This window comes from Perca fluviatilis, chromosome 1 (assembly GCF_010015445.1).
Source record: "Perca fluviatilis chromosome 1, GENO_Pfluv_1.0, whole genome shotgun sequence".
NCBI classification, from domain to species: Eukaryota; Metazoa; Chordata; class Actinopteri; order Perciformes; family Percidae; genus Perca; species Perca fluviatilis.
The window spans coordinates 6,007,931-6,034,006 of NC_053112.1; the positions used below are offsets into that span (position 1 = coordinate 6,007,931).

Below are 26,076 nucleotides of genomic sequence, written 5' to 3' on the forward strand. Positions count from 1 at the left end.
GACTCGTCGAGCAGCTTCTTCATCTCTTTACTGAGTGTCTCCTCCAGCTGAGCCACAGCTTTCACCACAGTCCCCTCATATGATGATGGACGGACGCTGACCTCTGTCCAGTTCTTGGTGGGTGGAGGTTGTTGGATGTTTAGGGACTGGACACTCTGGAGAAGATGGAGGTGGTCTTCAGATCTCCTGAATCTTCAGTCAACTCTTCTGGATCATCTGCTGAATTTCAGCCTCTGTCTTCCCCAGCTCGGCCTTCTTTCCTTCATAGTCTTCTTTCAGAGGAACAACATGATGCATCTTGTGGTCTAAAACAGTGCAGAGCATGCAGACACATGTCTGGTCGGTCTTACAGAACAGCTCCAGAGGTTTATCGTGCTTCGTACACATCCTGCCTTCCAGGTTCTCCACAGGGTCGATCAGCTGATGTCTTTTCAGGCCTGACATGGTCAGATGAGGCTCCAGGTGAGTCTCACAGTAGGAAGCCAGGCACACCAGGCAGGACTTCAGGGCCTTCAGTTTGGTTCCAGTGCAGACGTCACAGGGAACTTCTCCTGGTTTGGACACTTGTTGCTCTGAGCTGCTGCTGCTGGCTTTCTGTTGAGCTGACTGTCTGAACTGAGCAACCATCTCAGAGATGAAAGTGTTGACGTGCAGCTCAGGTTTTGTGTTGAAAACCTTGTTACACATCGGACACAGGTACTGGTCATTAGTATTCCAGTGTTCAGTGATGCAGTTTTTGCAGAAGTTGTGACCACATGGTATGGCTACAGGATCAGTGAACACATCCAGACAGATGGAGCACAGAAACTGATCTTCAGATGGCAGATAGTTTGCAGCAGCCATATCTACACGTGTGAGAAAGAATAGAAAAACATTAAAATACAGTTTTAATTATTTAAATAAAAAAAAAAAAAAAAAAGGTGTTTTGACTTGTACCGAACTGTGAGCAACGAGGAACATTTGAATCATGCTGACAAAGTGAAGCTCGCTACTCTGACTAAATGGCACTGAATATATCCACACAGGGGCGGAGCCAGACATTGTAAAAATTTGGGGCTCAGCCCGGTTTACAGCGGCTAAATGCACTATATATTTTAAGACATTTGAGATAACAGAATCCCTAAATATCTGCACTGGGTTGCACCTATCTTTAGTTAGGTTGGAGTTTATTCGCTACTAACATTTTAGGGGCTGATTGAAGTTATAGATCAATCACAGCTGATTCCCTTCTAGGAAACACACTCAGGTGTTGAGGTTCTTTCAATCACATGATCATATGGTAGTACAGTAAAAGAGGACCTATTTGAACAATATACTGTAGATGAACACAGAAAATAAGAAAAATGCCTTCACGAGGGAGAGGAAGAGGAGTACCGTACCTATGCTTGCCTCTGTCTCCTTTTTTCATAAACCGTACATTCTATAAAGCTACTCTGAGATGGGTCAATCATTTTTTGTATTGAATCTCTGCAGCAAAAGAAACAAATTGGTGAGCAGGTAGAGCAGGCGCACATATACTTGGAGGTTTATGCCTCGACGCAGAGGTCCATGGTTCAAATCTGGTTTGTGACGGATTTCCTGCATGTCTTTTCTCCAACTAGCTGTCCTGTCAAATAAAGGTGGAAAAGCCCAAAAAATAATCTTTACAGTAAAAGAAAATATGCATGCATTTACTAAACCCAACAAAACAAAAATGCAGAGAGACTTCAAGAGAAACTGCAGTCCAAAACACAATCTATGATCAATACAATATACTATTGTCTGTTGTATAAGGGCAGACCTGACTGACACATTTAAAATGATGCAGTTTCTGTAATTCCATCTGATGTTAGTGTTTTTTATGTCATTGTGCAGTGATTGACTAAATAGTCCTGTTGGGAGAGAACATGTGTTAGTGTTTTGGAAGAATTATTATTGTTTTGGTAGACATAGTGTATTGTGTAAGTGAATTATTGTATTTTGAAAATCAGTGTTGGAGTTTAGTTTACAAAGTGTGATTTTGAGCATGAAATTAACTGTTTTGCCAATCGTGTGTTGTAGGTGTGTTGGTGCGTTAAGAGTTTAGGAAAGTTGTTAAAAGTATTGAAAAAAGTGTCATAGCGATCGTGAAAAACTGTAAAGAACAGCACTGCTAACAAAGCTCTGCTTACTTGAACACATTTCATTTCCTCCAGCTGCTTCACATTAAAAGCCTCCCACTGGTTCTCTGTTTGAAAGCTTTTATTGTGAAACATGAGGAAGCTGTATTAATGAAGCAATCTGTAAACAGTAACAACAGCAGTAAAGTAGGAAGTAATCTAAACTCCAGTCCTGAGAACTGACACAGAGAGATTGTTTAAAGCTGTTAATGTGGGCTACTGTATAGTGGGTCTTGTTAGGTTGTAAAAAGTTAAACCATTGGTGAGGTCTAATAAAAATATACTTTTAGTTAAATGAACACTATAGCTAGAAAACAAACACTGAATTAATACCAATTGTATCACACCACACCTAATCAGCATTTGACTGGCTCACCCCAAATCTAAAGAATTAATTAGGTCATATCTGTTATTTAGCATGGAGGTAGAAGCTCTAGAAGACTTATTGTTTAAACAACTTTGAGAACCATCCCCTGTTGAGCCAGACTTGATTAGGACAAAGAATGAGTATTCCTGTAGTTTAGAAACAATTGACACCACCTTCGTAAGATCTCTGACCGGGTGTGGCCTCAAAACACATGAATTGGGAATTTACACCTTTCTTTTGAGAGACATCTGACCAATAGCGAAAGATTTAATTTGAGGAACCACCCACGTGTAGGGAATAAATGGGTAATCCTGAGAAGGATTCGGGACTGATTGATGTAATTCCTGAAGAGGAGGCATGTCATTTCAGTCCACTGTCAGCTGCAGTGTTTTATGTTTGATTGTTTTTGTCAAGTCGTTTTCATCGTGTTGTTCATTAAACCTTTTGCTTAATCTTTCAATTCGACCCAAGCATCTCCTTCCTCCTCAGAAATCAAACGAACACGTCATTTAGAATTTCTTAACAGTCTGCAGACAAACAGCCATAGTTATATTGTTACCAATTTCACAAGAAATGAAAAGAGAGGAACTTGCTGTCTGAGTAGAGCTGAAGTTTAGTGTTAATCCTGGTTGTAGAAAGTGTAAATGTGATCAGCTGTACTCACCAGTGTTTGGCAGAGACTCTGCTGTGTTGTTGAGAAAGACCTGATGAAGTCAGTTTCAGTTTTCTTTCAGAGAGAAACAGAGACTTGTTGTTGAAGCTCTCCTCTTTCCAGTGTTGCTCCTCCTCTTACTGCAGCTCTGTTGTTTTTTTCCTCCCTCTGATTTACACAGGTGTGTTGTCTGGTTAATATGGAGCAAAGGTGGAGATTAATCTAACAGGTGGGAGGAGGAAGGTGTGTGAGAAGGTGTTGCTTATATCTTTATAGGCCTTTCTCACGACAGACATGTTGACATGTCATTGTAGGAAAAGCACAGGTATGTTCAAAACCATTACTGATGGCTGCATTCCACTTACGAGCGGTCCTGGTATTAAACCATTACTGATGGCTGCATTCCACTTAGGAGAGGTCCTGGTATTGTGCATGCTGACTCACTGAAATATCTTACTGGGACACTTGATGGGACTGAGCCATCGTTAAGGTGATCAATTTCAGCGGTGCTTTTCCTACTATGACAAGTCAACATGTCTGCTGTGAAAAAGGTCTGTTTGTTGAAACTTTAAGGTGCCTTAGCTTTACTTTAACCAGGAGAGTTTAGTTTAGTTTATTGGACACAAATAGAAACCTCCACACATCTGCAACATTACATTACATTACATGTCATTTAGCTGACGCTTTTATCCAAAGCGACTTACAATTGTTACATATCAGAGGTCACACACCTCTGGAGCAACTAGGGGTTAAGTGTCTTGCTCAGGGACACATTGGTTGATGTATCGCAGTGGGAATCGAACCCGGGTCTGCCACACCAAAGGCAAGTGACATAAACATAACTAAACTGTGACCATTTCACAACGTTAACAAGTTGTGTAAAACCGCGACCGTTACGTTCTCTGGTTTAGATATGAGGACGAAAAACTGTTGAGGTACCTCTTGCCATGTATCAAGAACACATGCACAATTCCTTATTTTCACCTCACACACACACATAAAACAATCATGCACATACTCAACTTTCACATTGCACACACACTGCAATGAACATCTTAGGCCTCAGGCTCCTCCTACAATGCTCAGTAAATGACTAAAAGAAAAACACACAAGTAAAAGCAAATTTTGAATCTAAGACAATAAATTGTGCAAGTTAAGATCTAGGGCTAAAAACCTCTTTTACTGCAGCTCTGTTATTAGGTTTTGTTTCTTCCGTTTGATTTACCCGGTATGGAGCAAAGGTGGAGCTATAAACAGGTTATTCTGGCTGTTGAAACTTTACGGTGCCTCAGCATGATGAAAGAGATGATGATCCAAATGAGACGGAAAGTTTATTCTTGACTTTGCAAACAGTATTTAACAAAACTATCTCACAGCCACACAGTCCTTCATCAGCTGTCTTCCTCAGTTGGAGTTGTGTTTATTTCATATTAAATTTCTTGACCATGTTTCCTTAAAGTTATGACTGGAAGTTCAATCTTCATTTAATTTGTTAAATAGGAACATTTTTGAAAGTGACATTAAGTTACAGTTTAAAACGGGCCTGACTCAGTTTAAAAACTGGTTTCCAGCAGGTTCCTGTTCTGCAGAAACATAGAACATAGGACACAGTTACGGCACATGAAGACAGAAACACTTCTACAGGACATTAGCATGGGCTAGACAAATACAGACAACTAAAATCAACAATACAGACAGTGCAAACAAGATTTGGACAATACATGAACAATCAATGAGTGCAAGTGTAACTGTGTATGCCTTTTTGAAATATGTAATGGATGGTAGTGTTCTGATGTGATGGGGAATGTCATTCCAGATGTTGGTGTATGTATGAAAAAAGGATTTCTGTTTTTGTAGGGGGGGGGGGGGCGGACTGGAATGAATGCCTGTGATACTGACCTAGTGAGGTGTACTGGTCTCATATTGTGTGTCGGGAGAAGTGCAGCAAGTGTTGGTGAAGTGCTATTTTGAAACTGAAAATAAAATATAATAGTGAGGCTGTTTATGTCGTTCTGGTAAGTCAGAGCGTTTGAGCGTGTGAGTGCAATGCAACGGTGAGACCACTTTGGAAGATTCTTGACTTTTGGAAACAGTAGTTGGCAAATGTAACCAACTTCACCAACATTTAGTAGCTGTTCTGGGCGTTTTTGTTTACATCACTTGATTTCCTCCAGCAGAATCTCTAGATAACCCTTGTGTTGTCTTCCATTCGACCATGCACTTGTCGTCCTCCCGTGTCAAAAATCAAAAGTCTCTTTTTTTCAACACTTTTGGCGCTTTTGTTTTACGTTTAATGGTTCTTTTCACTACCATTTATAAACACCACTAACACCAACTTAACACCACTAGTTGTACACTTACTTTTGAAATGCATGGTCAATAAACCTCATTTATAGGAAATTATACATAATCCTTGAGTTAAAAAAGCTGAAATTATGAATTATATAGACTAATATTAAAGGAAGGATAATCACTGACTGGCATATGTCAATGTTCAGCAAGGATACTGTTTAGAAACATTTCAATTTTTCTTTTTTCAAATGCTAAAAAATTTAATAAAACTCACAAAATTCAATGAAAGTAGAGATCAGATCTATTGTTGTACTTGTGAACCGCTAACCAATAAAAAGAAACACAGATTTCTGATATATATAGACATTTTGAAAACGGGAGCTGAAAAAAAAAAGGTGAGACTGATTCATCCTCCACAATCACTGCTGGTGGAAACAAACATTTCCTCCTGTCACTCCTTCCCAATAAAAGCATCCAACTGGTGAGACACATAGGGAGCTTTTATTGTGAAGCAGCCACAGGATACAAAATGTACTCGTAATGAAATACAACTTCTGTGTAAACCAGCTTTTCTGTTCAGTGTTTGGTACTGAAGTCACTGTTTACTCAGGCCTTGTGTTCAACAACTGCTTTATTTTACAGTTTTTATTTTTGTAATCACATTTTTCCAGATTTGTTTGACTTATAAACCAATCTTACCCACAAAACAAACAAAATAAATAACCAAAGTGACTAATAATAATTATAAAATAGAAACATTAATTAACCTTTTATACACAGTATAATAATGACACATATTGTGTTCTGTAGACACTATAGCCATGTAATAGGCCTTAAGCTGCGTTCAGACCAAAGAAAGTGATGCACAGATTTTTGGCAGGGTTATGCAGCAGTGGGAGTGTCACAGAAACAGCCTATTTGTGTGACTTCCCAATGTAGCACAATTACACTTCATATTTCACACTTACTGTTTCCTATTAGATGGTTTATGGATCTCAACATTTCCGACTGAACTTGAAGACAGCTTTACTTCCTGGATAAAGAGAGAAAGAAAAGAGATGAGTGAGATATAGCGAGTGCTTTGTTGTTGCAGGAAAAATTCGGAGGGACTGACGGAGGGCAGGAAACATTCGGAGGGACTGACGGAGGGACTGAGGAAACAGTCAGCTGTTCCCCAAACTCCTGGGCAGTTCAGTGCTTGGTCTTTTAAAACCTTCTTGTGGCAGAAATACAGGCAGTGATGTTTCCTGTTTCCTGTACGGGACTCTCACACCGCCTTAAAACACTCTGACAAGTCTGATCTCCAGTTACATGTTTGGCCCCCGCAGCATGACACAGGGTTGGGTTTCTCCAAAAGTTGAGTCTGTCTCAAAATCTTTGCCGCAGGCCCACTGGATTTTTTTGTGAATGCAGACTTACTCTTAAATGAAGATGTCTTTTGAAACTGATTTCTTCTGGAAGTTAAAATTAATGTCTGTGGATTTAACAGAGGTTTTTTAAAAATAGATATTCTGATGCAGTGTTGAAGAGATGCGCATTAAATGAATTTGTTTACTATGTAATGGAATACATGTAATTAAAAAAAATCTTAACAATGAAGTGTAAATCATTCACTACTTTAAAAAGATGGAAAATAAGATCTAAACTAATTATTAACATCTGTTTCCCTGAATGAAAATAAATAAATCAATGTTAAGTGATTAGTTTACTCTGACAGGAGAGATGATCAGAGGAGCAGAGTTTTCACCATCGTCATTACTACAGGGACCAAAGTATGGGAAGAGTTTCTCAGTGAAGGAGCAGCCAGTAAAGGAGTAGATAAGAGCTGCAGTATCTACGTCATAAAAGGAGACCAGACCCTCCTCATAATCCACAAACACCCCCACCTTCTGAGGCTGAGACTTCAGAGAGAGAAGGACTGAAGGGTTAGCAAGAGCTTCGTACTCATTTCCATTTCTCAACACTATAGTCCAGTAACCATTCTCAGGGCGCAGTGTGATTTCTCCCTTCCTGTTGACTGACTCTCTGGCCACTCCTAAATCCCATTCAGTGTTTTCTTTAACTTGAACCTCAAAGTAAAATCTGCCTGAAGAGAAATTCTGCTTTCCTAAAACACAAACAAAATCAGAAAATCTCTCTGGGTTGTCTGGGAGATTCTTCCATACATCACTATCATTCACTTGTTTCCCATCATCAGACAGGATGAGATAGGGAAATGCTGTATCAGGATCAAGAGTCACATCCACTGCATACTGCTGCACCCTCTTCAGCTCAGCTTCAAGCAGCTTCTTCATCTCTTTACTAAGCGTCTCCTCCAGCTGAGCCACAGCTTTCACCACAGTCCCCTCATATGATGGACGGATGCTGACCTCTGTCCAGTCCTTGGTGGGTGTAGGGTGGTTGATGTTTAGGGACTGGACACTCTGGAGAAGATGGAGGTGGTCTTCAGAGCGTGAGAGCTGCTCCACCTCAGTGCTTCTCTTCATCAGCTCAGAGATTTCCTGTTCCAGCTCTTTGATGAAAGCTTCGGCCTGTTTTTCTGTTGTTTTCTGCTTCTCTTTGATCGTGTTGATGAGCTCATTCAGGCCTCTCTCAACAGACTCCTTCAGAGAAGTGAAGACACGAACACCTTCTGCTATCTCTCTGCCTGCATCTTCCTCACTGAGGTCGACTGAGTGTTTGATCTCCTGAATCTTCAGTCGTTTCTTCTGGATCATCTGCTGAATTTCAGCCTCTGTCTTCCCCAGCTCTGCCTTCTTTTCTTCATAACCTTCTTTCAGAGGAACAACATCATGTGTCTTGTGATCTAAAACAGTGCAGAGCATGCAGACACATGTCTGGTCGGTCTTACAGAACAGCTCCAGAGGTTTATCGTGCTTCCTGCACATCCTGCTTTCCAGGTTCTCCACAGGGTCGATCAGCTGATGTCTTTTCAGACCTGACATGGTCAGATGAGGCTCCAGGTGAGTCTCACAGTAGGAGGCCAGACACACCAGGCAGGACTTCAGGGCCTTCAATTTGGTTCCAGTGCAGACGTCACAGGGAACTTCTCCTGGTTTGGACACTTGTTGCTCTGAGCTGCTGCTGCTGGCTTTCTGTTGAGCTGACTGTCTGAACTGAGAGACCACCTCTGAGATGAAAGTGTTGACGTGCAGTTCAGGTTTTGTGTTGAAATCCTTGTTACACATCGGACACAGGTACTGGTCATTAGTATTCCAGTGTTCAGTGATGCAGTTTTTGCAGAAGTTGTGTCCACATGATGTAGAGACAGGATCAGTGAACACTTCCAGACAGATGGAGCACAGAAACTGATCTTCAGATGGCAGATAGTTTGCAGCAGCCATATCTACACACAGTGTGAAAGAAAAGAAAAACATATTAAATTAAACAGTTTTAATTATAAAAAAGGTGTTTTGTCTTGCACCGAACTGTGAGCAACAAGGAACATTTAAATCATGCTGACAAAGTGAAGCTCGCTACTCTGACAAAACGGCACTGAATATATCCACACAGGGGCAGAGCCAGACATTGTAAACATTTCGGGCTCAGCCCAGTTTACAGCGGCTAAATGCACTATATATTTTAAGACATTTGAGATAATAGGAGGCCTAAATATGTGCACTGGGTTGCACCACCTATGTGTAAGTTCAGACATAGACTAGTTTGAACCTATCTTAGGATAGAGTTCACACGCTTCTAACATTTTAAGGGTTGCACCACCTATGTGTAAGTTCAAACATATGCTGCATTCCAGGCAACACGTAACCCGTGTTTTCACAACCTTCTACCCGCAAAAGTGCTCTGGAACGGCAGTCAAACCATTACCGTTAAACCCATAAGTTACTACCCGTGAACTCGTACCAGATTGTTGTACTCCCAGTTACATTTTTTGTCATCACACACACATAAACAACAATGGTGAGCCCTGTTGATGCTGTGCGGTGATTAACGGTGAGAAATAGAAATACATAGACATAAATAGGCAACGTAAAGTAATTCCGCACATTGTAATCAAAACAATACGCATACGATTGTGTACTACTACAAGTTATGTTTATTGAATGAAGCCCAAAATATGTTGCCGACTAGAAATCGCTAGTATCAGCTAGTGCTAGCTAACGTTAACTTTAGGTAGCTGATAGCTAACGCTAGCTAGAAGGGTTTGTTGTGACTTTGCCTGAAACGCTACCAAGTCGTGAGTCGTGTCTCTAAGTCGTAACTTACGGGCTAAGAAGTGTGTCTGGAACGCTGCAATAGACTAGTTTGAACCTATCTTTAATTAGGTTGGCATTTATGCTCTACTAACATTTTAAGGGTTGCACCATCTGAAAAAGTTGCTAAGGCATAAGTTAAAACTTAAATCATACACCTCTTCTTGGTGGATGTAAAGTCCTTTGTAAGCAGTGGTGTAGTCTACGTGATATGCAGGTATATGCAGTATACCCACTAAGAAAGCTCCAGGATTTCCATATACCCACTTAAAAATGCCCAATGACCCACAACAACATACTTTCCATTATATTTTTGATATATTTTGAATTGTCATCTGTGTTTTTCTTCTTCACATAGGCTAAATAAAGGTATGTCCACCATAACTTGGTGAATACAAGTTATCCGATTGCAGGAAATTAAGAACAAATAATCCCTGGGGGAGGATACCCAGACCCCCCACTATGATATGTCCCCCTCCCCCAAAGGCAGATTCTGGCCCATGTACACTATATAGGCCAATATATTTATATACAGTACAGTATACCCACTACCAGTGTTGGGAGTAACGCGTTACAAAAGTAACGCAATTATAGCAATGTATTCCTTTTTGCTGTAACGCAGTAATATAACGCATTACTAATTAAATTTCGGTAATATTATACTCGTTACAATCTTAGTAACGCGAGTTACAACGCATTTTAAAGCAACATTTAGTGGTGTTTTGTTATTTTAAGAATTCCCCAACAGCGCAAAAAAAAGTCCGCAAGCATTATTTCCTGTTGCTGTATTCGATGGTTGACATGACTGCAGAGACAGATAGCCTATATTGGCGACATGGACATTATTTTCAGGAGTTATTACGCTGCGTTGAAGCGAGCTGTCCGGTCACTATTCCTGTGGTCAGAGCCAGAACCAGAGACAGTACGGACAACATCTGTGTCCCAACAGGTGACTGTACGTCAGCGCAGACAGCAGTGTGTCCAAGCTGCTGACAGATAGAAACATGTCGGGAATTAATGTTTAGGCTTGCTACACGTAATAGCATTGCATTTTATCAGCGGTGGAAAGTAACTCTGCCTGTAGTGGAATGCCTTCGAATGACCACCAAAAATGCTTGTCTTTTACTGTGACCATTTACTCTTCAATATGTTGCAGTTTTACAAACAAGAAAGTGAGCAACTTAAGCTTGACGGACACGTTTTGCATCTAGCATCTCACGTTCATCTCAACCACAAGCTAGCAAGAGTAAACAACAGACAACTTCTGTGTAGGCTACTTCAAAATAAAAGCACTTCCTGTGACGGTTCGCAGTAAAACTAAATTACTGTTAAACAAATAAGGTTGTGTACCTTTTCACATATCAGCTGTAAATCAAGTACTGTAAATAATGTAAATAGTGAGTTTTAATCACACTATTGACCATTTCCTTTAGACTGTTTTAAACTAAACAACATGAATTTCTTATTCAGGTGCTTTAAGTTTAAGTTACTTTGCATATTCATATTAATTATACAAAATATGATGAATAATCTATGATGTATTAATAAAGTGGATAAAGATGAGATTTATTGATCCGGTGAAATTCACAAGCTAGCTGCCAAGTCCAACTTCCGCTGTTATTTTGGTGAAAGTAACTCAAAAGTAACGCAAAAGTAGTGTAACGCATTACAATTCAGAGACAGTAATATTGTAATATAACTAATTACTCTCAAAAGACAATAACTAGTAATTTATAATGTATTACATTTTGGAAGTAACTTGCCCAACACTGCCCACTACAATACATTAGACTACACCACTGTATGTAAGATAGAGGTTGTCATAGCATATCGTTTTAACAGGTGGTATAACTTGAAGAATTAAGAGGAATGACCAACTATTTAGCTTCAGCAAAGCATTGTCAATATATATATTGTCAAACTGTTCATATTCTCTAGCTGCTTCACAATAAAAGCCTCCCACTAGTTTTCTTGTGGAAATCTTTTACCGTGAAACAGCCAGAGGAAATAGAGGAAGCAGTATGCAATTAGTAAACAGACAGAAAACCACAGACATTCAGTTCCAAGTTCCTAAAGTCCTGAGAACTGACACAGAGAGACTGTTTAAAGCTGTTAAAGTGGGCTACTGTATAGTGGGCCTGCAGACAAACAGCCATAGTTATAATGTTACCAATTTCACAAGAAATTAAAAGAGAGGAACTTGCTGCCTGAGTAGAGCTGAAGTTTAGTGTTTATCCAGGGGCCTGTTGCACAAAACCAGGATAAGGGATTAAGCCGGGATATTCCGGTTATCCTGGATGAATTTAGCTTTGATTTGGTTGCAAAAAAGCAGGTTGAATTAAACCCAACCAAGTTTGATTTAAATCCTACTATTGCAGTTGTTTAGATGGTAAGAAATGGTTGCACTGGCACCGGAGATAAAGTGGGACGATACGGAGAAAATGGGCTTTTCCTCCGCTGCTGTCCCTGTGAAATGTGCCCCGTGCAACGCGGAGATGCGGGGGGAGGCAGAGGGATCCTCCCACACCGCGCAGCGGTGGAGACTTTTAGCGTCAATAACGACGACAATGGTACCTGACCAAACGTCCGTATTTTACGAGATGGGAGTGAGAATGTGTTCAAAGCTTCTTAATCATTTTATTTTGGTGCTGTCACTTGTCATCTTGGAGCTTGGGAGTGAGAATAAAAAAACATGAATAATAATAGGCTACATTGTTTTACAGATATGCTTACAGTGTGTATTGAAGTCAATTATTTTTCTAGTTTTTGCCCAGTCATGTTTGTTCTGTATGATCATTAATTGTAGAAAGATATTTAGAATTAGACATATTCATAATGCGAGAATATGTTTTACAACCATATGCACAAATTTCTATGAGCTAAGGGTTGGCAAAGTAGGCTAAATAATAATACATTTAATTTATATAGTGCTTTACATGGTAGGCTAAAAGACACTTTACAGTAAAACCAGCACATTTAGCACATAAAAACAGATACAGCAATAAAACCAACACATAAAACAAGCATATTAAAGCAATTAAAACAGAATGTACAACTTTGTAAAAATGTGGAGTGACTAGTAAGTAGATTTTTAAAAATCTAGACGCATTCAGTCGGTCCGCTATTGTCTGTCGGGCTTTTTCTCTCCGTTTGATAACAACAGCCGTATTTCCCTTTTCTGCATATTATATGCTTCACCTCCTCATAACTTTCCATAATTAGTTGCTGCTCAGCGGGTGAAACATGTGCCACACGTGTATTCTCCATTTCTGCATCAGTAAATCTGTGATCGATACCGTGGTCTGTTTAAGAAAGCCGTGAACGTGCACTTATCCCAGCTATCTACTCCTGGCTCTACATAGCTTCACCTACTTATCCTGGCTCGGCAAACGTGCAACCAATTAAGCCGCGATGAGTGGATCACACTAAGTCAAACTGGGCTTTTTCATTTATCCTGGATATCTTTATTCTACTTTTGTGCAACAGGCCTCAGGTTGTAGAAAGTGTAAATGTGACCAGCTGTACTCACCAGTGTTTGGCAGAGACTCTGCTGTGTTGTTGAGAAAGACCTGATGAAGTCAGTTTGAGTTTTCTTTCAGAGAGAAACAGAGACTTGTCTCGACTGCAGCGTGGCTCACACTCTGACAAACTTCACTTTCATTTCTGGAGTGTGACGTTGAAGCTCTCCTCTTTCCAGTGTTGCTCCTCCTCTCATGTGCACTCCTATTGTGAAATACCAGGGTGTTGTCTGGTTAATATGGAGCAAAGGTGGAGCTTTATTTAACAGGTATGTGAGGAAGGAAAGGAAGGTGTGTGAGAAGGTGTTGCTTATACCTTTATTATTTTTGTTGAAACTTGAAGGTGCCTCAGCGTTACTTTAACCAGGGGAGTTTAGTTTAGTTTATTGGACACAAATAGAAACCTCCACACATCTGCAACATGTCAATGATATGACAAAGTTTTTTTTTTTTTACTTATAGAACAAACAGAGCTAATTCACTTCCAGCGTTACATACGTAACCAGAAGTGAAGTAACTTCTGATTTTAACTGAAACCATGATCTTTTTCTAAACTTAACTTTGTAGTTTGTGTGCCTAAACATAACCAAACTGCGACCGTTTCACAACGTTAATGTGTTGTATAAAACCACGACCGTTCATTTCTCTGGTTTAGATGAAAATCTTTAGAGGTACCTCTTAGGCCATGTATCAAGACTGCATGCACAATTCCTTATTTTCACCTTGCACACACACATAAAAAGCATGCACATACTCAACTGGAAAAAAAAGGTGAGACCGATTCATCCTCCACAATCACTGCTGGTGGAAACAACCATTTCCTCCTGCCGCTCCTTCACATTAAAAGCATCCAACTGGTGAAACACACAGGGAGCTTTTATTGTGAAGCAGCCACAGGAAACACAATGTACTCGTAATGAAATACAACTTCTGTGTAAACCAGCTTTTCTGTTCTGTGTTTGGTGTTCAAGTCACTGTTTACTCAGGCCTTGTGTTCAACAACTGCTTTATTTATATCACATATTTACAGATTTATTTGACTTATAAACCATCTTACACACAAAACAAAAAACCAATACAATAACCAAAGTGACTAATAATGAACCAAAACACTTTTCAGACAAAATAGAAACATTCATTAACTTTTTATTCCCGGTATAATAACAACACATATTGTGTTCTGTAGACACTATAGACATGTAATAGGCCTTAAGCTGCGTTCAGACCAAAGAAAGTGATCTGGAGATTTTTGGCAGTGTTGTGCAGCGGTGGGAGTGTCACTGATGTGTGTGTGTGTGTGTGTGTGTGTGTGTGTGTGTGTGTGTGTGTGTGTGTGTGTGTGTGTGTGTGTGTGTGTGTGTGTGTGTGTGTGTGTGTGTGTCTCTGTGTGTTTTCTCTGTCTGTTTGTTTCTGTGTGTGTCTGCCTGTCTCTCTTTTGCTGTAATGTCATTTTTTTCTACCAATATGTAAATGTTTACACTTTTTGGGATTCATTTTTAATAGCAACTGACCACACAATTTACCATGCTACATATATAGCATATATACATGTATAGTTGGCGATTAATTTAATAGTTGACAACTAATTGATTTATCTTTGCAGCTCTAAAACAGACTTTATCTAAGAGCCTTTCTTGGTTTTATTTGATCTTAATCCTCCTTTGAACTGTCTTTTATTTTTTATTTTAAAGTGTTTTTCCTATTCTTACACTACAGGTTTTTATACACCAACAAAAATGTTGGCAAATTATCCACTTTTTACTTTACTTACTTTTTTTTGGACGTTTTTGGAGCTTTATACAATGTTTTTGTTTTGTTTTTTACGTTTTTGTCTGTTTTGTGAAGCACTTTGTAACGTAGATTTTGAAAAGCTCTCTATAAATAAAGATTAGTATTGACAGGGTTTCTTTGTGTGTTTTTTGTCCTCTGCAGGTTTCCCGGTTTCAAAGAGGTGCGACTGGTCCCGGGGAAACACGACATCTCCTTCGTGGAGTTTGAGAGCGAGACGCAGGCGGGCGTGGCTAAAGACGCACTGCAAGGCTTCCGGATCACAGCCACCTGCGCCATGAAGATCACCTACGCCAAGAAGTAGTCCCCGAGTTCAGTCGCTGGACACACAGAGACTCTGAGGGGGACAAAGGGGGACATGGTCCCTGGATTACCGTTGTGTTCACACATTGATTTTTGTAAACCATACAGAGCTGTTTGTTTTTCTTTCTACTTTTTTTGTTTGTTGGTAAAATTCAGTCCCGTCGTTCACGAGGTCGAGCAGATAATCTCTGGCCTACATCTGGTTTTGTAAAATAAAAGGCTTTTACAGTATTGTTGCTCTTTAAATGAGAGTTTTCCTTCTGTGTGTGTGTGTGTGTGTGTGTGTGTGTGTGTGTGTGTGTGTGTGTGTGTGTGTGTGTGTGTGTGTGTGTGTGTGTGTGTGTGTGTGTGTGTCAGCCAGCCAGTGCAACAGTCTGGCTCATTGATGTGGTGTTTTTATGATAAATATCTGGCTGTGATACACACACACACAATACATGTTAGTAGGGTCATTCTCTGTTGAAAAGAAAGATCAGAGGGGTCAGTCTGTAGGGAGTTGGGTTAGGAACTGGGGGGTTGCTGGTTCAAGTCCCAGTACAGACCAAAGTACAGAGTGTGGATTGGTAGTTGGAGAGATGCCAGTTGGGCACTGCCAGATGCTCTTGAGCAAGGCACCACCCCCCCCCCAACTGCCCAGCCAGTGCTGCTCTCACAGCCACTCAGCCCACTCACTCTGACATCTCTCCATTTGTGCATGAATAGGTCCCGTGTGTGTGTGTGTGTGTGTGTGTGTGTGTGTGTGTGTGTGTGTGTGTGTGTGTGTGTGTGTGTGTGTGTGTGTGTGTGTGTGTGTGTATTTCAGGCCTGTGTGTAGTGATTTCAAACAAAACAGCCTAAATTGTAATTTCCCCACTGGGGATCAATAAACAGTATAATTTATTATTATTATTAATTGGACATTATGGCTGTTAATCTCAATCCTTATGGAGAAAATCAACGGCATTTTTACTTCCAGAACCACACTGTTGAGCTCTATTAGCAGGCAGGTGACAGCAAAGGATGATGGGACATGGAGAAGGAGAGTGTTTACTGGTGGATATAATGACCCAGTGATGGGAGAGTGGGTTTATATCCACCATGAAGTGTAGTAACCGACTGGTAGTGATGCCTCAATGATCTCATCAGAACACAGAAATTGAAATGAAAGATATTTTTCCTGTAGGGATGTCCCGCCTACTGATAATGATTCTGTAATGTTCATGTAAATGCTATAAAAGCCCACATACTTGGGGGAGAAACTGTCAGTCAGCATCTTTCCCAAAACTTAACCGTCGTGTTGTCTTCCTTTCCACCATCAACTTGTTGTCCTTCTGGGTCAAATTTTTTTAAATTAACTTTTTTTTGGCGTCCTTTCCTACGTTTTTAACACCTTTTGGGCGCTTTTTCTAACATTTTTGCTGACATTTCTCTCATTTCTTTCTATGCTTTTGACGTTGTATTAAACGTTTTTGTCATTTATTTCAACGCTTTTTTTATTCGTGGTCAATAAACCTAATTTAAACGACATTTTACCTAATTTTTAGGTTTAAAAAAAGCAGGAATTATGAATTATTTTGACTAAAAGTTAAGATCAGAAGATGTTTGTGAATGCAAACTTGTCCCGTTAGGACTAATAGTCGGCCAGTGATCAGCATCTCCAGCCCCAGATAAAGCAGTAGTGGTCCTGGAGACCTCGGTCCTGTCTGATGTGGACCTGCACTCTGATCTGAGGTCAGTTTGGGTTTACTCAGCTGGGTCACGCTCTGCTGTGATTGGTTGTTGTGGTCTGGAGTGTTTCTGTACAGACGAGTCCCTCACAACAGAGACCCTGGGAACAAGTGATGGATGTGTGTGTGTGTGTGTGTGTGTGTGTGTGTGTGTGTGTGTGTGTGTGTGTGTGTGTGTGTGTGTGTTGCTGCTCAAGGCTGCAGCGTTCATTATAACCACAACAACAACAACAACATCCCGATGATTCAGGTTTTTAGAGCAACTATTTTTGGGCTTGTTGTGACCCTTTATAGTAAATCAGTGTGTGAGTCAGCACAGTTAGAGTTTAAAGATTTTTTTTGACAGCTGGTGACAAAAGGGGGAAGACATGCAGGAAATCATCACAGGGACTCAAACCCTGGACCTCTGCGTTGAGGCATAAACCTCTAAATACATGTGCGCCTGCTCTACCCACTGAACCAACCCGGCCACAGCACAGGTAGAGTTTACCGGAGTTACTACAGTTCCTTTTGAAAGAATGATGTTTCCTTCTCAAATTATTTATTATTATAACTCTAAAAAGTTTTCCCGGTGTCACATAAACCTCCCTGTTGTCAGCTTTGTGACGATACATTTTCCAGCCGATCCAAGAAGCTTTTTAAAGCCTTTTTTTTTGCTTTAAGAAGGAGAAGTTTCTCAACAATGAATCCTTTAGATTATATTATCAACACATCTGGAGATACGTGGTTTTCACTGGACAGGAAGGGGATGAAAAACTGTCAGACTAAAGTAGTGGAGTAAAAAGTACTATATGTACCTCTGAGATGTACAGTCCCTGACAAAAGTCTTGTCGCTTATATATTTTGTAGAAACACCTGCTATTAACCTGACTTTTAATTAATCAATTGGTGTTAGAAATAGCTCATATGAAAAGCTAAAACCCTCCCAAATGATGTTTAATGCACTGAAATAAATTAGTTTCACTGGAAAAAGATTTATCATTTAATCAAGACAGAAAGGTCAAATTTTGGCAAGACAAAAGTTTTGTCGCCTATACAGAAATTGAACAAATTTACTGCAAATACAAAAATATGTCAGCAAATTAAGTAGTGGTGCTGTGAGATCCAAATTTGATATCTTGTATGACTTCCATGAGCTTGAAGGACTGCATCCATGCGGTTTGGCAAGGATTCATACAATTTATTGATGAAGTCATCAGGAATAGCAAAGAAAGCAGTCTTGCATGCCTCCCAGAGTTCATCAATATTCTTTGGTTATTCCATGCTTCCTCTTTCATCCTACCCCACATATGCTCAATGATGTTCATGTCTGGTGACTGGGCTGGCCAATCCTGGAGCATCTTGATCTTCTTCGCCTTGAGGAACTTTGATGTGGACATGAAAGTATGCGATGGAGCACCGTCCTGCTGCAGGATTTGGCCTCTTTTATGGTTGGGAATATAAGAGGTAGCTAAGATTTCTTGGTATTTTAGACTATTGATGTTGCCTTCCACCCTGCAGATCTCTCGCACACCCCCATACTGGATGTAACCCCAGACCATGATTTTTCCGCCAACAAACTTCACTGTTTTCTGGGTGAATCTCGGATCCATGCGGGCTCCAGTAGGTCTCCTGCAATATTTGCGCCGACTGTGGTGTAATTCAACAGAAGATTCATCTGAAAAATCCACCTTCTTCCACTTTTCCAGCGTCCATCCTTTTAGCAGGCTGTGGGCCTTGGCAAATGCCACACGGTTTTTCAATTGTCTTTTGTTTAGTGCTGGCTTCTGGGCACTGATTCCACCATGGAGGCCATTTCGAGACAGAATCCGACAAACTGTTCTGGTTGACACAGGGACTTCAGGTGACCAGGTCTCGTGGAGCTGTGCTGCAGTGGAAAATGGGCTGGCCTTGGATTTTCGAGCCAACAAACGGTCCTCTCGAGCAGTTGTCTTGCGGGGTCTGCCTGACCTGGGCTTGTCAAAAACCTCTCCAGTGTCTTCAAATGTTTTTTTTATCCTCTGTACTTGACACTGAGACACATTGAAGGTGTCTGCCACATCAGCAGTGGATCTGGTCTTCAGCCTCTTGTTAATCAAAACTTTAGTCTCAGGGTGAATCTTAGGCATGTTTGCTGAGGTCTAGTTGCAGTTGATGTGAAGGTCTAGTGTAGTGGGGTTGTTTTTATACACACCTGAGACCTAATTGATCCATTATTAGTCACAGGTGAAGCTCATATGACAGGGCAACAACACTTATGTCTTTGCAAAAATTGACTCAATGGGCTTTACCAAGCTGTGAATACTAGAATACTTTTTGACAGTTTCGTTTTGGACTGAAACATTATTACTGAAGCTGTTGGGATTAAAATGAGCCATTTCTTGTAAAAACATCTTGATTAGAAATATATTTCAGCGGCACTTCAGGTCAATCTGTACACAAGCGACAAGACTTTTGTCAGGGACTGTAGAGGAGTACAAGTAGAAAGTAGCCCAACATGGACATACTCAAGTAATCACATTACAGACACTGAAGGGAGATTTTTGCGTCGTATCTGCCGCTGAAAGACGCTGACCAAGCGTCCGTATTTTATGAGTTGGAAGCGAGACTGGGTTGGAAAGAACAGCAAATCCTCTTACAAGAAGCTGAAAATGTGTTTGCATGTTTTGCTTAAAAATGACTGAAAATGATGACTACATTATCAGACTAGTTTTAGGATCCACTTATTGATTAATTGACCGGTCGCTGCATCGCTACAGTTATTATAGGCTATTGATTAATGGAGAAAATAATCAGGAGGATTTTTACACTGTGGTATTAGTACTTTTACTTTGTGAATACCTCCAGCTCTGCTGTCCTTTGATCAGAGGTGATATCCGAGTGTGTAAACCAGGCTTTTCTGTTCAGTGTTTGGTGCTCAAGTCACTGTTTACTCAGGCTTTGTGTTCAACAACTGGTTTATTTTACAGTTTTTATTTTTACAATCACATAATTACAGATTTCTTTGACTTATAAACCAATCTTACTCTCAAAACAAATAAAAAAATACCAAAGTGACTAATAATGAGCCAAAAAACTTTTCAGACAAAATAGAAACATTCATTAACCTTTTATACACGGTATAATAACGACACATATTGTGTTCTGTAGACACTGTAGGCATGTAATAGGCCTTAAACTGCGTTCAGACCAAATAAAGTGATCTGAAGATTTTTGCAGTGGGAGAGTCACTGCAATGTAGCACAAGTACACTTCATATTTCACACTTACTGTTTCCTGTCAGATGGTTTATGGATCTCAACATTTCCAACTGAACTTGAAGGCAGCTTTTATTTCCCGGAGAAAGAGAGAAAGAAAAGAGACGAGCGAGATATAGTGAGTGCTTTGTTGTTGCAGGAAACATTCGGAGGGACTGACTGACCCAAACTCCCGGGCAGTTCAGTGCTTGTGTTTGGCATTTTAAAACCTTCTTGTGGCAGAGATAGAGGCAGTGATGTTTCCTGTACGGGACTCTCACACTGCCTCAAAACACTCTGAGAAGTCTGATCTCTGTTACATGATTGGCCACCCAGCCCAGTCTCACTGAAAAGCGTACAAATACCACGGGTTTCCACCTGTGAAATACGTGCAATGTGTACGCGAAATTGAAATTGTGCGTACAGCAGATACGCGGAGCGCTCCAATTACAGTAATGGAAACCACTGCGTTTATAGTATGAAGGGACGTGTGGCCGCGTAAGGTGGTTGGTTGGGGTGGTGGATGGGTAAAACACAGGACTTTCACCCAGGAGACCGGGGTTCGCGTCCCATGTTTGGCGATTTTAGGCCGTTTATTAGCGTGTTTATGTGGCGCGTTTTTGCGACTTTGTAGTGTTTTTTTGTTAAGCCTTTCCCAATGTTTCTTCCCTAAACCCAACCGTTTATTAGTGTGTTTTTGGCGCGTTTTTGCGACTTTGTAGTGTTTTTTTGTTAAGCCTTTCCCAATGTTTCTTCCCTAAACCCAACCGTTTATTAGTGTGTTTTTGTGATTTTCTTGTGTTATTAAAGCCTTTCCCTGCATTCTTTCTCTAAACCCAACCATATCTATGTTTTTGTGTGTGATGCTGTTCTCGCGATAACACACAACGTGGTAACGCGAGCTGCGTGCATATAAAACGCACCGGTCCCCATGACTTCAATTGGAGCGCTCCGCGTATGTAATGCACGTAGAATTTCACTTTCTCGTACACATTGCACGGTAGAAACCCGTGTTATTTGTACGCTTTTGAGTGAGATCGGGTTGGGCCACCGCAGCATGACGCAGGGTTACCGTTTCTCCAAAAGTTGAGACTGTCTCAAAATTTTCACTGCAGGCCTGCTGCGTTTTATGTGAATGCAGACTTACTCTTAAATGAAGGTGTCTTTTGAAACTGATTTCTTCTGGAAGTTAAAATAAATGTCTGTGGATTTAACAGGGGTTTTAAAAAAAAGATATTCTGGTGCAGTGTTGAAAAGATGAATGCATTAAATTAATTTGTTGACTATGTAATGGAATACATGTAATTAAAACAAATCTTAAGAATTAAGTGTAAACAATTAACCACATTAAAAAGATAGAAAATAAGATCTAAACTAATTATTAACATTTGTTTCCCTGAATGAAAATAAATCAAAGTTAAGTGATTAGTTTACTCTGACAGGAGAGATGATCAGAGAGGCAGAGTTTTTACCACCATCATTAATACTGGGACTGAAGTATGGGAAGAGTTTCTCAGTGAAGGAGCAGCCAGTAAAGGAGTAGATAAGAGCTGCAGCATCTACGTCATAAAAGGAGACCAGACCCTCCTCATAATCCACAAACACCCCCACCTTCTGAGGAGGAGACTTCAGAGAGAGAAGGACTGAAGGGCCAGCTAGAGCTTTGTACTCATTTCCATTTCTCAACACTATAGTCCAGAAACCATCCTCAGGACTTAGTTTGATTTGTCCCTTCCTGTTGATCGACTCTCTGGCCACTCCTAAATCCCATCTAGTCTTTCCTTTAACTTGAACCTCAAAGTAAAATCTGCCTGAAGATAAACTCTGGTTTCCCAAAACACAAGCACACTTAGAAAATCTCTTTAGGTTGTTTGGGAGATTCTTCCTCACATCACCAACACATACTTGTTTCCCATCATTAGACAGGATGAGTTGAGGATATGCTGTATCAGCATCAAGAGTCACATCCACTGCATACTGCTGGACCCTCTTCAGCTCGGACTCAGCGAGCAGCTTCTTCCTCTCTTCACTGAGTGTCTCCTCCAGCTGAGCCACAGCTTTCACCACAGTCCCCTCATATGATGGACAGACGTTGACCTCTGTCCAGTCCTTGGTGGGTGTAGGGTGGTTGGTGTTAAGGGACTGGACACTCTGGAGAAGATGGAGGTGGTCTTCAGAGCGTGAGAGCTGCTCCACCTCAGTGCTTCTCTTCATCAGCTCAGAGATTTCCTGTTCCAGCTCTTTGATGAAAGTTTCGGCCTGTTTTTCTGTTGTTTTCTGCTTCTCTTTGATCGTGTTGATGAGCTCATTCAGGCCTCTCTCAACAGACTCCTTCAGAGAAGTGAAGACCTGAACACCTTCTGCTATCTCTCTGTCTGCATCTTCCTCACTAAGGTCGACTGAGTGTTTGATCTCCTGAATCTTCAGTCGTCTCTTCTGGATCATCTGCAGAATTTCAGCCTCTGTCTTCCCCAGCTTGGCCTTCTTTCCTTCATATTCTTCTTTCAGAGGAACAACATCATGCATCTTGTGGTCTAAAACAGTGCAGAGCATGCAGACACATGTCTGGTCAGTCTTACAGAACAGCTCCAGAGGTTTATCGTGCTTCGTACACATCCTGCCTTCCAGGTTCTCCACAGGGTCGATCAGCTGATGTCTTTTCAGACCTGCCGTTGTCAGATGAGACTCCAGGTGAGTCTCACAGTAGGAGACCAGACACACCAGGCAGGACTTCAGGGCCTTCAGTTTGGTTCCAGTGCAGACGTCACAGGGAACTTCTCCTGGTTTGGACACTTGTTGCTCTGAGCTGCTGCTGCTGGCTTTCTGTTGAGCTGACTGTCTGAACTGAGCAACCATCTCAGAAAGCAAAGTGTTGACGTGCAGCTCAGGTTTTGTGTTGAAAACCTTGTTACACATCGGACACAGGTACTGGTCATTAGTATTCCAGTGTTCATTGATGCAGTTCTTGCAGAAGTTGTGACCACATAGTATGGTGACAGGATCAGTGAACACATCCAGACAGATGGAGCACAGAAACTTATCTTCAGATTGCAGATAGTTTGCAGCAGCCATATCTACACATGTGTGAAAGAAAAGAAAAACATATTAAACTACAGTTTTAATTATTTAAAAAAAAAAAAACATGTTTTGACTTGCACCGAATTGTGAGCAACAAGTAACATTTAAATCATGCTGACAAAGAGAAGCTCGCTACTCTGACAAAACAGCACTGAATATATCCACACAGGGGCGCAGCCAGACATTGTAAAAATGTGGGGCTCAGCCCAGTTTACAGCGGCTAAATGCATTATATATTTTAAGACATTTGAGATAATAGGATGCCTAAATATGTGCACTGGGTTGCACCACCTATGTGTAAGTTCAAACATAGAATAGTTTGAACCTATCTTTAATTAGGTTGGAGTTTACGTGCTACTAACATTTTAAGGGTTGCACCAGCTGAAAAGTTCTAAGGTATAAGTTAAAACTTAAATCTTACACCTCACCTTTGTGGAAGTAAAATCCTCTGTAAGATAGATGTTGTCATAGCATATCGTTTTAAAGCAACACTATGTAACTTTTCCCGCTTCGGTCCCCCTACAGGTTGTCTTATTGGAACTACAGCTGTAGGTAAAGGTTATATAGTGTTGCTTTAACAAGTGGTATAACTTCAGGAATTAAGAGGAGTGACCAATTATTTAGCTTCAGCAAAGCATTGTCAATATACACCACCAGCCAAAAGTTTGGGGTCACTTAGAAATTTCCATTCCACTCCATTATAGACAGAATAGCAGCTGAGATCAGTTGCATTGTTTTTTTAACCAGGGCAGCAGTTTTCAGGATAATGGAGTGGAATGGAAATTTCTAAGTGACCCAAAACTTTTGACCGGTAGGGTATATATTGTCAAACAGTTAATATTCTCTAGCTACTTCACAATAAAAGCCTCCCACTAGTTTTCTTGTGGAAAGCTTTTATTGTGAAACAGCCAGAGGAAATAGAGGAAGCAGTATGCAATTAGTAAAGAAACAGAAAACCACGGAGATTCAGTTCCAAGTTCCTAAAGTCCTGAGAACTGACACAGAGAGACTGTTTAAAGCTGTTAAAGTAGACTACTGTATAGTAGGCCTGTGGACAAACAGCCATAGTTATATTGTTACCAATTTCACAAGAAATTAAAAGAGAGGAACTTGCTGCCTGAGTAGAGCTGAAGTTTAGTGTTAATCCTGGTTGTAGAAAGTGTAAATGTGATCAGCTGTACTCACCAGTGTTTGGCAGAGACTCTGCTGTGTTGTTGAGAAAGACCTGATGAAGTCAGTTTGAGTTTTCTTTCAGAGAGAAACCGAGACTTGTCTCGACTGCAGCGTGGCTGACACTCTGACAAACTTAACTTTCATTTCTGGAGTGGGACGTTGAAGCTCTCATCTTTCCAGTGTTGCTCCTCCTCTTACTGCAGCTCTGGTGTTAGGTTTCCTGCCTCTGATTTACACGGTTACACAGGTGTGCTGTCTGGTTAATATGGAGCAAAGATGGAGTTTTATCTAACAGGTGGGAGGAGGAAGGTGTGTGAGAAGGTGTTGCTTATATCTTTATGGGCCTTTTTCACGGCAGACATCTTGACATGTCATAGAAGGAAAAGCACAGGTGTATTCAAAACCCAGTAATGATGGCTGCATTCCACTTAGGAGAGGTCCTGGTATTGTGCATGCTGACTCACTGAAATATCTTACTGGGACACTTGATGGAACTGAGCCATCGTTAAGGTTATCAGTTTCAGCTGTGCTTTTCCTACTATGACAAGTCAACATGTCTGAAAAAGGTCCATTATGTGAAAAAGGTCCATTATGTTTGTTGAAACTTTAAGGTGCCTCATCTTTACTTTAACCAGGGGAGTTTAGTTTAGTTTATTGGACACAAAGAGAAACCTCCACACATCTGCAACATGTCAATGATATGACAATGTGTTTTTACAAAACAAACAGAGCTAAGTCCAGCGTTATGTTCTCTGGTTTAGATATGAGGATGAAAAACTTTTGAGGTACCTCTTAGGCCATGTATCAAGAATGCATGCACAATTCCTTATTTTCACCTCGCACACACATAAAAAGCATGCACATACTAAAAGTGAGACCGATTCATCCTCCACAATCACTGCTGGTGGAAACAACCATTTCCTCCTGCCGCTCCTTCACATTAAAAGCATCCAACTGGTGAAACACACAGGGAGCTTTTATTGTGAAGCAGCCACAGGAAACACAATGTGCTCGTAATGAAATACAACTTCTGTGTAAACCAGCTTTTCTGTTCAGTGTTTGGTGTTCAAGTCACTGTTTACTCTGGCCTTGTGTTTAACAACTGCTTTATTTTACAAATACATTTTTACAGATTTCTTTGACTTATAAACCAATCTTACCCACAAAACAAACCAATACAATAACCAAAGTGACTAATAATTGTTGCTCTTTCAATGAGAGTTTTCCTCCCGATAACGGCAGCAGGATTGTGTGTGTGTGTGTGTGTGTGAGACGCAGTCAGAACAAACTACAGTGTGTGTGTGTTCATGGGGATGAAGGAACAGGTCAGCCAGTGCAACAGTCTGGCTCATTGATGTGGTGTTTGTATGATAAATATCTGGCTGTGATACACACACACAATGCATGTTAGTAGATTCATTCTCGGTTGAAAAGAAAGATCAGAGCCGGTACTAACCGATGTGGTGCCAAAGGCAAGATTTAAACATTTTTGTTGGTTTTTCCAGGGTGTGATTTATGAAAGAAGCAGAGCCTCCCTTATGATTTTTGATCATGCACAACAACTGAAAACACGCAAGAATGAAATCCTTCCAAGACCACCGTGGATATAGAGCCACTCAGCCAGCCGTGCCAAAA

General features: G+C 40.6%; 2 protein-coding genes across 5 annotated transcripts; both read right to left on the bottom strand.

Annotated features, from left to right (window-relative positions):
- Window positions 1-166: 166 nt before the first annotated feature.
- LOC120563765 (E3 ubiquitin-protein ligase TRIM21-like) lies at window positions 167-24,554 on the bottom strand. 4 transcript variants are annotated; one of them, XM_039808174.1, is made up of 4 exons: window positions 6,418-8,826; window positions 4,176-4,250; window positions 3,170-3,347; window positions 167-845 (listed from the first exon to the last, which is right to left on the bottom strand). In XM_039808174.1, the coding sequence occupies exon 1, from the start codon at window positions 8,824-8,826 to the stop codon at window positions 7,150-7,152; it is 1,677 nt and encodes a 558-aa protein (XP_039664108.1). In that variant the 3' UTR covers window positions 167-845; window positions 3,170-3,347; window positions 4,176-4,250; window positions 6,418-7,149. The 4 variants fall into 4 exon arrangements, with proteins under 4 accessions (XP_039664108.1, XP_039664123.1, XP_039664117.1 ...); XM_039808189.1 differs by lacking the exons at window positions 167-845; window positions 4,176-4,250 and adding an exon at window positions 24,454-24,554 and having other exon boundaries at window positions 3,269-3,347; window positions 6,418-8,802; XM_039808183.1 differs by lacking the exons at window positions 167-845; window positions 4,176-4,250 and adding an exon at window positions 13,190-13,314 and having other exon boundaries at window positions 3,269-3,347; window positions 6,418-8,795.
- Window positions 21,125-24,567, bottom strand: LOC120563814 (E3 ubiquitin-protein ligase TRIM21-like). The gene is made up of 2 exons (XM_039808229.1): window positions 24,454-24,567; window positions 21,125-23,264 (listed from the first exon to the last, which is right to left on the bottom strand). The coding sequence occupies exon 2, from the start codon at window positions 23,260-23,262 to the stop codon at window positions 21,616-21,618; it is 1,647 nt and encodes a 548-aa protein (XP_039664163.1). The 5' UTR covers window positions 23,263-23,264; window positions 24,454-24,567; the 3' UTR covers window positions 21,125-21,615.
- Window positions 24,568-26,076: the final 1,509 nt, after the last annotated feature.

What these genes read in the sequence shown, in the direction of transcription:
- LOC120563765 (XM_039808174.1), bottom strand. Translation starts at nt 8,826, where the DNA reads ATGTTTTTCTTTTCTTTCACACTGTGTGTAGATATGGCTGCTGCAAAC.
- LOC120563814 (XM_039808229.1), bottom strand. Translation starts at nt 23,262, where the DNA reads ATGGCTGCTGCAAACTATCTGCAATCTGAAGATAAGTTTCTGTGCTCC.